Here is a 14335-nt window from a genome sequence, read left to right as displayed (position 1 = left end):
GAAAACAAAAAAAGGAAAAAACGCCCGATTTTCTTTGTCCTCAGGCACCAGTCCCAAGCACCCGCTCAGCGGTCCTGCCGCCCTGCCTCCCTATTGGGAAAATCGCGCGATTTTCTTTGTCCCCAGGCACCGGTCTCAGGCACCCGTTCACCAGTCTTGCTGCCCTGTTTCGCTGGTATTGGGGTCCCTGTCCCTTTAAGGCTTCCAAAAAGCACTCATCAGAAAGAAAACAAAAAAGGGGGGGAAACGCACGATTTTCTACGTCCTCAGGTGCCGGTCTCAGGCACCTGCCAACCAGTCCCGCCACCCTGCCTCCCTGGCATCCGGTTCCCCATCCCTTTAAGGCTTCCAAAAAGCACTTGCTAAAAAAAAAAAAAAAAAAAGAGAGAGAAAAACACGCAATATTCTTTGTTCTCAGGTGCCGGTCCCAGGCACCCGATCACCGGTCCTGCTGCACACACTGCTTCCCTAGCACCGGGGTCCCTGTCCCTTTAAGGCTTCTCAAAAGCACTCGCCAAAAAAAAAAAACTGCTCCAGTTTCTTTCCACCCTCCGGGAGCCGGGGGAAAGGGCGCTCGGGTCCCGCCAGGCCAGGGCTTGTATCTTACACCCTTCGCAAGGCGCTGGGTTCTTGCAGGTGTGGATGTGGTCTGAATGTTGTCCTCTGTCCTCTGGTCTCTATTTTAGGAAGAGTTTTCTTTGTTATATTTTCATAGATCTATGTGTTTTGGGGAGGAGATTTCCACTGCTCTACTCATGCCGCCATCCTGGCTCCGCCCCTCTATTTTGCTTTTTAAAATAAATGTTTTAAAACATCTAATTGGTTGTTAAGGGTTTTGTTTTCTGTTGCATTTTTTTAAATGATGGCAAATGTAGGGATGATTTTTAAATCTTAATCTTTTCACAACTGAAATAGAAACAGGCTTAATTTAGGATGTCAGATTTGAAAAATTTATATTAGCAAAAAAATGCTCATACCTTGTTTCTGTAAATGTACTTATTTATAATAAACCCAGTTCTGCTATTAATCCTGTTTTCCCTATTAATCCAGAAATAGATAACTCATAATTAGAGTGGTGAACATGTTCACTGGCTGAGGATAGAACAGGAAAATAAAATGGAGTTTTTTAAACACTGACAAATCATTCTTTTTTTTAACACCATGTTCTATTTGATTTCCATGATACTATATATTCCTTCCTGTCACTTATATTTTTTCAGTCTCTATTCACTGTTTCTTTGCTAACAAAAAATAGAATACTGATTACCCATCCTTTAAATTTTGGTTCTTCAAAGTTCTGTTCTTGGCCCTCTTCTCAATTTTTGCTTTTTCTAGGAAGAACCACACATTCTGTGATTTCACCTACTACATTTAGGTTGGTAATTCCCAAGCATGGAATAGGCTCTCAATAAATAAATGGTGGATCTTACCACTATCTGTTTCTGCTCCTACTCATTTCTCAAACATTAGTCATGTTTTTTCAATTGCTTACTGTATATTTCCACCAAGATGACCCACAGTCTTTGTGAGCTCAAATTCCCCAACATTAAATCAGTATATTTTGTCTGAATCCTTCCTATTTTGCTTGTAAAATCTGCTCTTCCTCCAGGATTCCCTGTCGCACTGCACACCCACTATTGCAGCCAAGAAATCACAGGTCATCCTTGACTTCCCATTTCTTTCCTTATTACCAAAATGCTTAAATCCTTTTATAAAAAAGAAACTACAGACTAATGTATCTTATGAACATAGATGCAAAAATCCATGAGCACCACTTCATACTCATCAGGATGACTGTTATTAAAAAAAGGATTAATAAGTGTTAGTGAGGATGTGGAGAAATTAGAACCCTTGTGCATTGCTGGTGAGAATATAAAATGGCTAAACTACTAAATGAAACAGTATGGAGGTTCCTTAAAAAAATAAGCGTAGAATTATCATATGATCCAGCAATTCCCCTTCTAGGTATATACCCAAAGAATTGAAGCAAGGACTTAAGTAGATATTTGTACACCAATGTCCGTGGGGGTTTTTACATAGCCAAAAGTGGAAACAATCCCATTATCCATTGACAGATGAATGTATGAATGGATAAATAAAATGTGGTATATACACACCATGTAATATTATTCAGCCTTAAAAAGGAAGGAAATTCTGAGACATGCTACATGGATGAACTTTGAAAACATCATGCTAAGTGAAATAAGGCAGACACAAGTGGGCACATATTTTATGATTCTACGTATATGAAATACCTAGAATAATCAAGTTCATAAAAAGAGGAAGCAGAATACTGGTTATCAGGGACTAGAGTGGAAGAGAATGAGAAATTAGTTTTTAATGGGTGCAGACTTTCAGTTTGGGAGGATGAAGAAGTTCTAGAGATGGACAGTGGTGATGGTTGCCCAACAATGTGAATGTACTTGATGCCACTGAGCTATGCACTTAGAAATTGTTAAAATGGTAAGTCATGAATATTTTACTACCACAAAAAAATATGAAAAAAATGTCCATGGGTACAGATGTGAAATAATTTAACAGATTGAATTAAGCATTATAAAAACAATATACCTAAGTGGGTTTTTTTCTTCCAGAAATAAAAGATGGATTCAACATTCAAATATCAGTCACTATAATTCACCTTATTAACAAACAAAAAATCATCTCAATGGAATATGGAAGAGCATATGATAAAATACAATATCTATTCATGACAAAGGTCTCAACAAACTAGGAAATGAAGGGAATTTGCTCAACCTGGTGAAGATCTAAGTAAAACCCACGGCTAACATCAAACTGGTGAAAAACTGATGAATTTCTCCCTAAATCAGGAGCAAGACAAGGCTATCCATTCTCACCATTTCTATTCAAAGCTGTACTGGAGTTCTTCCCCATTATAGAGAGGCAAGAAGAGAAATAAAAGGCATATATATTAGTAAGGAAGGCATAAGACATGATACCATGTAGAAAATCTAAAGGAATCCATAGATTCAGATTTTTTATATGCACGTGTGTGTGTGTGTGTGTGTGTGTGTGTTCTATGCAATTTTATCACCTTTGTGAGCATCTGTAATCACCACCACATTCAAGATCCAGAACAGTCTGATCACGAGGCTGGGTTCCCTGGAAGTAGCTTGAATGGACTGACCAACTTACTGAATTCTCACCAAAATTCTGAAGAAGAGCAGACGCCATTTGCTGCTGGCATCTCCATGAGTTGATGAAGCAGATGAATTGGCCCAGGTATGTTGGCTAGAAGGAAAGCCTGACTCTGATGTGGCCCAATGGTTAAAAAAATGTTTGTTGCATCTAGTACAAAAGAAAATGTGGGCTGTAGCCCTTCAGCAGGGCCTGGACTGATGAGCCCAGCAGGAGTGCACTGTCTGCTCTAAAAGGGACTTAACACCAAGGGAAACAAAAGCAAAAATGAACACATGGAACTACAGCAAGCTAAAAAGATTCTGTACAGCAAAGGACACCATCAGCAGAACAGAAAGGCATCCTACAGTATGGGAGAATATATTTGTAAATGACAGAAGGGGTTAACATCCAAAATGTATAAAGAACTCACATGCCTCATCAAACAAAAGCAAATAACCCGATTAAAAAATGGGCAAAAGATCTGAACAGACACTTCTCCACAGAAGAAATCCAGATGGCCAGCAGGCACATGAAAAGATGCTCCACATTGCTCACTATGAGAGAAATGCAAATTAAAACCACAATGAGTTATCACCTCACACCAGTTAGGATGGCCACCACAGAAAAGACTAAGAAGAAGAAATGCTGGTGAGGATGCGGAGAAAGGGGAACTCCTACACTGCTTGCGGGGATGTAAGCTAGTTCAATGACTGTGGAAAGCAATATGGAGGTTCCTCAAAAAACTAAAAATATAAATATCCCACTCCTAGAAATGTTCCCAAAGAAAACAAGTTCTCAGATTCAAAAAGAGATACGCACCCCTACATTTATCACAGCACTATTTACAATAGCCAAGATGTGGAAGCATCGTGTCCACCAGTAGATGAATGGATAAAGAAGAGGTGGTACATATACACAATGGAATATTATTCAGCCATGAGAAAGAAGCAAATCCTACCATTTGCACCAACATGGATGGAGTTGGAGGATATTATGCTCAGTGAAATAAGCCAGGCAGAGGACAAGTACCAAATGATTTCCCTCATCTGTGGGGCATAACAATGAAACAAAACTGAAGGAACAAAATAGCAGCAGACTCACAGCTCCAAGAAGGGACTAGTGGTTACCAAAGGGGAGGGGTAGGGGCGGGTGGATGGGGAGGGAGGGAGAAGATGATTGAGGGGTATCATGATTGGCACACGTAGTGTGGGGGGGATCATGGGGTAGACAGTGGAGCACAGAGAAGGCAAATAGTGACTCTGTGGCATCTTACTACACTGACAGCCAGTGACGGCAATGGAGTATAGGGGGGACTCGATAATAGGGGTGAATGTAGTAAACACACTGTTTTTCATGTGAGACCTTCATAAGAGTGTACGCATCAATAATATCTTCATAAAAATATAAAATAAAATAAATAAAAGGGACTTACACCAAGTCCCACTGCAACATGGGATGATACCTAAGGGGCTGATACTCCTCAAGTGGCAGGTAATAAATCCTACCATTTGCAACAACATGGAGGAGCTAGAGGGTGTTATGCTCAGTGAAATAAGCAAGCTGGAGAAAGTAGAAGTATGAAATGATTTCACGCATCTGTGGAGTATAAGAACAAAGCAAGCACTGAAGGAACAAAACAGCAGCAGAATCACAGAACCCAAGAATGGACTAACAGTTGCCAAAGGGAAAGGGACTGGAGAGGATGGGTGGGAAGAGAGGGAGAAGGGGGAAAAGAGGCATTATGATCAGCACACATAATGTAGGGGGTGGGCATGGGGAAGGCAGTACATCACAGAGAAGACAAGCAGTGACTCCATAGCATATTACTATGCTGATGGACAGTGACAGTAATGGGGTATGTGGTGCAGACTTGATAATGGGGGGGAATCTAGTAACCACAATGTTGCTCATTTAAGTGTATATGAATCATACCAAAATTTAAAACAATAACACACAAACGAAAAACAATATTGGAGTTTTGGTGCTGTACACATCGTGTTATGGGCTGAGAGTTGCAGAGTGGCTTTCCAGAGCATCCAGGCTACAGCAGGTATGAGTGGCATCATTCAGCTGGGCAGCAACTGGGTTGGGCACCCTGGTACCATGAGCACGTGCTGCTGAGGATGGAGCACTGGCAGCTGGGTTGATGCTGTGTGCACCAGGATAATCCAAGACGGGCGTCAGTAGGGGGACAGCAGAATCACCTGTCTGTGGGGGCAGAGGAGAGTGACAGAAAGTCACTGAGAAGCCGCTGGAAGTGGGGGCTGAAGGCTGTAGTTTCCCTCACTCATGGGGTTGGCCAAGTTCCTTGTCTTCTCAAGCCCACCCTTGTCCTGCTGGCCCGAATCCCACTGATCCCCCTGCCAGGTCTCCCTAGGGGCACCATGGAGCGTGCTAACATCAGGCTTCCAAGAACCTGTCTTTCCTGCATCCAGCCTCAGAGCACACTCTGCCCATATCCTGTCCTAGGCTCCTCTGTCTCTGGCAGGAAATCCACTCTCACCTTCCTGAGTATCTACTACCTGGCCAGGCCCTTGGCCTCCCTTTCCAGGCCTACTCGAGTGTCTCCTCCCCCCTGGGCACCTGGCTCTGGTCTACCCTTTGCAGGCCTCACAAAATCACCCTCCCCGAGAAGAAGCTCCTGGCAGCTGCCACCTTCAGCTGTGCTTCCCCTCTGCCTGGGAATCCAGCTCCAGGGCCCAGCTGCCTTGCTAGACTCCTCACCGCCAAGCCCCTCACTGGTCACTAGCCTGGCCTGCATGCATGCAAAGCCTATGACCCTGCCCTGTGTGTCCCTAAGCTCCCACTCTGTCCCTGGTGCTTTTCCGCTTGACAGCTGTCCACTCCCCTGGCCTAGCCCCTGACCTTTTTGCGAGAGCAGAACAAACAAGGCTGCCTATGTTAGTGCATGAAAGGCCACAAGGGGCCCGGTGACACGCTGTCCTCTAAAGCCCACTGCACATTTGCAAACTCTACTCACCCATCCCCCCAACACCTTGTCCATCATGCCACATTCCTAAGGCCAAACTGGGGGCACTCTGGCCCTACAGCCCCCAGAACATTGGACCTGGATCTCCCTTCTCAGCACTGACGTCCGTCTTCTTGTGCCCACAGGGAGGTCCCAAAGAGATTAACTGTTCTCTCTTGGGCATATTCTTAACTGTTTATTTTTTCAGGTCAACTTTAGAATCATTTTGATCAAATTCCCTAAATGTGTGTTAACAGCAGCTTTGGTCCCTGCAGGGGGCTGTAGGAGTAAATGACACCCATTTTGTCTAAAAAGGACCTCGAGAGGGGGTGGCATGGGTCACCCTTGCTGGGAGCCCTTCTATTGCCTGGGGCACCCATTCAGTGAGAGGGTAAGGTTTCCATCCTGAACCTGACTGTCCTGATGGATCTACGAGGGTCGTTTCCCATGAACTGTGGGCTGCCCTGGGCTCAGGCAAGGGGGAAGAGAATCAGGACTTGTGTGTGTGTGTGTGTGTGTATCTAGGAGGGATGCTCTGTAAGGGAGCATTAGGAGAGAAACTCCTCTGGGATTTGAAGGCAGTGGGGCAGAGTCACAGCCTGTTTGCCAGAGCAGAAGTGAACAAGGCTGCCACTGTTAGTAGGTAAAGGGCACAAGGCCACTCCTTGGTAACATGCCCCCAGGCACACTGGGCTGGCTGGCTGGCGCTGAGATCAGGCTGGGCTGGGGCCCTTCCTGCTCTGCAGAAACTGCAGGGCCCAGTGACACCAATGCCTCTCAGCCCATCATTACCTTGAGGCCTAGACTCTAACACTGAAGGCTTAAAGAGCAGGAGCCAAAACCCCAGCACCTGTGAGAGGGTCCGGATGTCCAGCTGGAATCCTACAGTCCTGGGGTCTCCAGGGCTGTGGCAGGGGAGAGGGGGGGAGCCCGTGCACAGGGCACAGCTCTCCTCAGCACGAGCTCAGTTCATGTAAGAAATCCTGCGTGCTGCCACGTACTGTTGGGGTGACCTCGCCCACTTCCCAGACCTCTGGGACCCCCACTGTGAAACCAGTGAACAAACAGGTGGTCACCTGGGGCACACAGCACTGCTGGGACGACTTCAGAGGTGGTCCTGAGGGGCCTGGCCAAACCCTGGGCAGCTGTACATGCCCAGAACCTATCATTCTGCTACCCTCCTCGCCTGAGCTGGGCCCTTGGAAAGGTGACCATTTCAGACAGTTGCTCAGGGTCCCCACCCTCACCTTGCTGGACACAAAGGCCATCCTGGCAGCTTGCTCTTGTCCACCCTCTGGTCGCTTGCCTCCCCTTGCTTGAACTCTCTATCTGGCTCTGTTGTCCCTGCCCCTGTCCCTACATGGTGTCTCCGGGTTGTGACTCCACTGGTCAGAACATAGAGCCTACCTTCCACAGGAGACCTGAACCTCTAATGCCAGGCAGTAGCCCTGCTGGACACAAGCATGCCTCAGGTGTGTCTCATCAGCCATGTGCAGAGGCTTCTGGGGCTGCCCAGAATTTCTAAATGCTGCCTGCTCAGTCATTGGAGCCAGGATGTGGCCAGTGCAGCCCTGCTCGGACTTTGGGGACCACATGTCCTCCAGGTGTCCCGGCCCAGTCCGTGCAAAGGGTCTGAGGCTGAGGAAGCTCAGGCAGATGAGTCCCACGTGAGCCAAGAGCTATCCCTGGCCCCAGGGTCTGAGTAGGGCCACCCTCTGTTGGTTTGGGGATAAAGCCATCAGGAAATGAGTGCTGACCCCAAAGGGGGGCAGGGCAGTGAGAAGGGAGGAGCCAGGGGTGAGGTTCAAATTCAGCTCTGCCACCTCCAGGCTTTGTGATGTGGGAAAAGTTGCTTGGCCTCTCTGTGTCAGGGCCATCTTGGTAAACCTGGGACACCATTAAAATCTACAGCTGCAGTTACTGGGAGGATTGAAACAGTGAAACTATGTATGGTTCTGATCTATGAACTGATCCCTAAGGGGAACACAATAAAAATTAGTCAGTGTTATTATTAAATTCTAAGGTGATGATTATAACAATTTGGCTTCCCTCTTGGTGTCAAAGGCAATAATGGAAGGAATGAATCCTTAGTAACTGGTAAGCCTGACACCTGCCTGAGCAGACAGGAGAGTCTCAGGAATTGAAGGGAGCTGCACACCCACAGGGAGGGGTGCTCAGTACGGAGGGACAGTGGTTTGGGAGGCCAAGAGACCTCAATGGCCTGCTTTTCCCCCCAGGCCTGTTGCCCTAAGTTTTGAAGAACTGGGTAGTGCCCTAGATAATAAGTGTCCTAACACCTTGCGATGACAATGCACGGACTGTGTGGGGGCCCTGCCCAAGGTCAGCTGGGGGCTCAGGAGCGCCATGCCCCCATGTCTTGGACATCATCCTTGGCAGGTGCCCATACAGGGCTCTCTGACCCACTGTGCCTGAGGGTAACTGTCAAGGGCACAAGCAAAGTCCCCCAGCCCAGAGGGAGCACCTCTGTGCCCCGCTTACATATTCGTGGGCTGACACGCCTGTGGCCCCTCGGTGCAGGTCTCAACAAAGTCACACAAGGGGCCCAGTTTGTCCTGAAAAGCAGGTGTGGCTGTGAGGAAACTTAAGGCTTGGCCACTGTCTTGACAGGGGGAGCATCCCCTCTGGCTCTGTCCTCAGGGCAATGCCGACCTCACACTGCAGCCTCCACCATGGGCAGGGGGCCCGTCAGCCTTGTGTGTTTGGAAAGAGATTATGGTCAGTCACCAAAAGTTTTGGAATTTGGAACAAATCAGAATCTTTGGTGTAGGAGAGTTATGGGCTACATTTAGAAGAAAAGGTCAAAGGTTGGAGGCAATACAAAGTGACTACAGAGAGGACGTGAGGAGGAAACATGGGGTGGTCACAGCACAGGAGCTGGAAAAGTGGGGAACAGGGCCTGCATCTTGGGGACACACACAAGGCAAGAGGACGCTTGTTCGGCTCAGAGGGCAGGTTCATGATACTAGAGTTAGGTGGGGACCAGAGGAAGGCAGAGAACAGACCAGAAAGTGGCCCTGGACCCAATGGCAGGTGGCATCATAGATGCCGGACACTGTGGCTCAGGCCCCTCTGAGCCCTGACAGGTGTGAGCATGGGGCAGGCACTGTGGCAGAACAATCCCCAGCAAGGGGCTTCTATCTCTGGCAGGTGTGTTTTGGGTTCCCTGGGGCCCCCACACTGCCTCAGCTGCCATTTGAACCTTACGAGGAATGAAAGGATCTGTCAAAAATAGATGTAGAATCAGGGAGACAGTGGCAGAGCCTGACAGACACCAATGGGCTCTTTCTTCCTCAACACCTGCCAACCGGGTCCCCATCCACCCCTGTCATCTCTGGGCACTGCAGGACTGGGTTCTCCTCACTGGGTGGGGCCCTGGGGGTCCTCCAGGCCCCTCCTCCAGGTGCCCGTCACCCTTTCCCAGTGGGTCACAGGGACCATGCAGTTCTCTCCCTCACTCTGGGCAGGGGACCTCTGCAAGAGCAGCAGGTGACACTCACATTTCCCGGGAGTGTTAATGGCAGAAAGAACTTGGCACAGAACTTCCCCGGCTTTCCCTGCCCTGTGGAGTCTCTCCCTGAGGGCAGTGAAACCCGAGCTTTGCTGGGGCGGACGACAAGCTCTGCCAGAACCGGGGACTGGCACCTCTCGGGCACCCACCCACATCCAGAAGCCTGGGCCTGTGCCAAGGGGGAGCCCCAGGGACTAGGAGCAGCCTGGGAGGGGGGAGAATATGAGCCCTCGTGCCTTTTCTCTCTCCCAGGCCTCTAGGGCCGGGATGGTGTCTTGTACTGTGGCGCCAGGTGATCGAAGCCCAGCACCCATAACCTCACCACCACAAAAGCCCAGCCTTCTGGGCCTGTGTCTGTGGGGCAGGACCCGGCTGCCCCTGTCCTCCCTCAGCCCCGCCTGGGGTATCAGCACCTGTCTAGGGCCCTTCTCACCTGCGCTGTCGTTTCGCCTTCATTACAACACGACATAATTACTGTGCGGCACTTCTGTCCCGGTGACGCCAGGCTCTAGAAAGGGAAAACAGTCTCTGCTTCCTTGCAGGCAGCTCCTGGGGCAGGGACGCTGTAGCTGTTGCCCTGCACCTGTCACTTCCTGGCCACTCCGCAATGTTTGCTGGCAGAACTCAAGGACCAAGGAGTCGCACCCTGTCCCTTAGGAGAGAGCCATCCTAGGGAAAAGCCAGCAAGCTCTTAGTTTGCAAATTAGGCTGTTCCCCAAAAGGGCAAGAAATTCTGTCACATCCCCTTCGTTCCCTGAGGCAGCTCCCTTAGACAGACCTGGTCCTGGGACTCTGTGACTTAGAGGGTGGCCAGGGTTTGCAAGGACAGGGCTGTGCTCACGTGACCCTGGTAGATTGGTCTGCCCAGGCCACCTGCATCCATACAGGGTACTGACCTGGACAGGGAGGCCCACCTTCCACTAACCCCAGACCCTCATTTCCTGCCCCGGGACACCCACCCCAGGTGAGCCATGCCTGTTCACCTCATACTTGGGCTCTGTGCGCACCTGGGCTGGGCCTCCCTCACACCCTAATGCCATATAAGATGCCCTCTACTCTCCCTAGCCCTGCTGCCCCGAAAGGCGAACACCACCGTAGCCCCTCTCTCAGCCAGGATTCAGGGAATAAGGCCTGTGCAATGCAGCGCCACATACATGAGAGCCCAGAGGAGAGGACCAGGTCCTGAAACCCGAGCCTCTTTACCATAACTCACCTGAGTCCTATGGAAGAGCCTCCTATACACAGGCCCCTGGGGATTGTACAAAAGCCCCTCTGTTTCAGTGGGAATCATAGCAGTTGCTGAAACAGGCCCGAGTTGCTAATTTAATGACAGAGGCCCTTGGTCAGGCTCTGATGGGAGCACGACAAGGGTGTCCTCTGTGTGACACTTGTGAGTCCCACAACTTATAGGGGGCCCCTCTCCCTCTACTCAGGGCATGAGAGCTGCAGGGTGCGGGGGGATCTCCCTGGGCTGACGGAGGCCTCATTGTGACGGCCAGTGTGCCCTCAGGCTCTGGCACCATCACAACCAAACATGACCTACCGTGTCTGGTTTTGGTGGCGGCTTCTGGGAAATAGAAAGATGGAGTGATAAACACAGGGTGAGAAGGGCTCTGGCTCAGCCATGCCCCCAGGAGGGGACCTGCTCTGCAGCACAGGAACAGAACAGGGCTTTGGGTGTCCATCGGGGTGCTCGCTGCGTGCGGGTCTGTGGCCTGCTGGCTCCACCTGCCTGAGCTGAGCCCACACTTCCCTGTGGGTCCCCGGGGGGACATTCAGCCTGGGATGCCTGCTGCTGGTACAGGTGTCTAACCAGGTGGTTTTCATCAGCAGCCTTTATGTCTTATGAAGACAAGAGCTCCTCCCCTTCCCCTCTTGCTCCTGCCTCCCCTTCCTCCGCACACCCTGAACCGCCCCTGCACTCAGCCCTCACAGAAGTCCACCCAGCACCCTGGCTTCCTGTCCTCATGCTCCCACTTTGCAGATCTCAGACCTGCAGGCGTCTTACTGGTGCTGCCCTCTCACACCTCTGGGGGTCCTTCCTCCCACAGTGCTCCCACACCTGTCCTTGGGAGCCCGGCTAGCCAGGCCTCTGTGCCTACCCTCCCCGGGCTATTGCTCTGGTTAGGCAGGACACTGGCCACATGCCATGAAAGTGACATTTTTCCCCCAGTACCCCAGGAACCAAGGCCAGTCGAGACACCAGACCTGGAGCTGCCATGGCAGGAATAGGGCCACTTCATTTCTGTCCCCTGCCCAGCACAGGGCCCAGCAAAACATGGTCCTGAGTAGTGACTGGGAAGGAAGGACAGGGCTCCAGAGATGGGCAGAGGCCATGCTTGTTTGTAAAGGCACAGCTGCCCCAGAGGAGAGGAATCCTGGGGCACCTGGCCCTCCCTGTGGGGCCATCGCTGCCCAGGCAGGATCTGTGTTTTCTCCAATCCACAGTAGAGGTCTCTCCCTGACCTTTGTCCCTTTGAGTCCTTCAGAAGCCTGAGTCAGGGCCTGGGGTCACTACTCCTCAGGGGGAGGGCAGCCCACAGGTCCCCTCTCTGAGGGAAGCCTAAGGCCCAAAGCTCCTAGGAGGCCAGACTGTGTGCCCAGCAATGGGAGGGCAGCTCTGAGCCTCCATGTGGTCAGGTGATGACTCGGAACTGATGAGAACCTTCCAACAGGTGGAATCCTGGGGCAGCCAGGAGTCCCGATACTTTGGGGGGCTGGGGAGGGCCTGGGCCACAGGGCTGTGTAGTCAGGGGTCACTCACATTGAAAGCAGCATTCGCAGGTACAGTACATCAGCAGGATAAAGGACAGCAGCATCAGGAGAAGCACAGTCCAGAAGAGAGGGTTAAAAACGAATAAAACTGGACTGGGAGACCCTGTATCTGGGTCAATATCCCGTGTGTCACCCGGCACAGCATGTGGAACGTCACGTTGTGGCGCAGTTGGTGATACGGCATCCAGTAGGGTAGGTGGGGTCCCCTTCTGAAGAAAGCACACGTGTTAAGTCCTTGGTACACCTGGGCAGCTTCCTGTGGTACCTATCACTTGGCATCCCACCCCACACCTCCAAATCCACCTTTACACTCAGATTGTCCCACTCTGAGAGGGCCCAGTGGGCCAAGGAGCCCAGGGCTGGATCCTGAGGGCCCCTGAAGAACCCTGGGTCACAGACCCTGCTCAGAGGCTCTGCCCCAGAGCCCTGTCAGGGAGTCCGGCATCCTCCATGCTGGGCCACAGGCAGCCCCCACTGCACGCCTGGGCTGACAGCACAGGGGCCTGAGGAGAAGCACACCAGTGAAGACACACAGGGGGTTCAGGGGGTGCTGCTGAGGCTGAGATGAAGGGGGACTGCAGGATCAGGGCAGCAGCACCCTGGGTCTATCCCCCATAGCCTCACCCTCCCTGCCCCCTTCCACAGAGCTGCTCAGCCCTCTGAGCCTGCACTTCCACATCTGTTGGAGCAAGTGAGTGGACACCTGTGAGGTTTAGGGTTCATAGCCTGTCCTAGTACAGGGCAGGCCCGTAAGGAATGGGGGCTCCTGTCCTGTTGTTACTCATGGCCAAGGAGAAGCTCACTGCATCTGTGCACTCAGGTGCTGCAAGTCCTGAACCATTAAACCAAGTGAGATGTTTCAGAGAAGTGGGAGAGGGACAGGGCGAGATTGACTCAGTGCCCAGTAGGCAGGGTAGAGGAAAGGAGAGGCCAGGCCAGGGCTGGGGGAGAAGCCACTGTGCTGGGAGTGGACATCAGCTGGCTCCTGAGTTCTTTACCCAATATGACTGTTGAAGAGCAGTTGTAACTGGGTGGGACTCCTGATGGGCAAATGGGTCAGTTCTGTCTGCTGATCTGTGAGCAGACACCCAGGGATAAGTATAAACAGACATGCACAGGAGTGTCAGGGCTGTTGGAAGCCAGGCTTGGGGGCAGGGGCTGTACCCACAGCTGAGCCGGAGCACCAGTGCAGTGGAAATTCACCTCAACTATGCAGGGCCACAGGTGGTCCCAGCCTCCAGGGCTCCTGGGTCTGGGACCACAGCTTTGAGGGCCTGGACTCAAGCTCCCTGCACACAGCCTCCAGCCTCCACCCCTCACCTAAGCCAGAGCCAGATGGAGCTCTGAACTCCCCACAAGGAGAACCAGGCCAGGGAGGCGGCAAGGTGGGAGTCAGGGGGCTGGTCTCAGCACTGTTCCGGAGTCCGCTTGGAGCTCCAAGTGGTCGGTGCCATGTGCCTTCAGGGACCCTGGGCTTGTAACAGGGCAGAGCTGCTGCACGGCCCCAGACACTTTTACAGAGGTACTCCCAGGGCACTTGTGAGAGTCAGGGCACAGCTCCCCAGTGAAGGGCTAAGGGGCTGTAGTGGCTGTGACGTGCTGCACAGGTGCCCAGCTGCACAGGCTGCTTGCTGGGCCTGCCCTGGGCATTGCTCCTGCCTTCTGCTTCCCAGTGTGTCTCTCCGTCCAGTGAATGGACTGAGCATAGTCCCAGAGGGAGGCTGCAGTCTTACCCTGGAAGTCACACAGCTCCTCTTGCTGACATCGAAATCGGTCTTGATAAAGGACAGGCCATTATTCAGGCTGATATCAATGAAGACGGCCCTAAAGCACAGAAAGGGCAGATGGTGACCAGCAGTCCAGACAGCACAGTGCGTGCACTGGGCTCAACCTGCAGCCCGACAGTGGTCCTCGTTGTAATG

General features: G+C 51.3%; 1 protein-coding gene across 6 annotated transcripts in view; it reads right to left on the bottom strand.

Moving 5' to 3' along the window:
• Positions 1–5117: 5117 nt before the first annotated feature.
• LOC140846651 (anthrax toxin receptor-like) overlaps positions 5118–14335 on the bottom strand; it is a 35302-nt gene continuing 26084 nt past the window's right edge. For 4 of the 6 annotated variants that reach the window (XM_073224023.1, XM_073224025.1, XM_073224024.1 and 1 more), the window contains 3 exons: positions 14147–14237; positions 12403–12622; positions 5118–5349 (listed from right to left, as the gene is read on the bottom strand). In XM_073224023.1, coding sequence (XP_073080124.1) covers positions 5342–5349; positions 12403–12622; positions 14147–14237 — 319 coding nt within the window. In that variant the 3' untranslated portion in view covers positions 5118–5341. Of the gene's footprint in view, positions 5350–10071; positions 10308–12402; positions 12623–14146; positions 14238–14335 lie in introns of all 6 variants that reach the window. The other 2 variants (XR_012125985.1, XR_012125986.1) reach the window with 2 other exon arrangements.

This window comes from Manis javanica, chromosome 16, assembly GCF_040802235.1.
Source record: "Manis javanica isolate MJ-LG chromosome 16, MJ_LKY, whole genome shotgun sequence".
NCBI lineage: Eukaryota > Metazoa > Chordata > Mammalia > Pholidota > Manidae > Manis > Manis javanica.
This window is presented reverse-complemented; position numbering and strand designations above follow the sequence as displayed.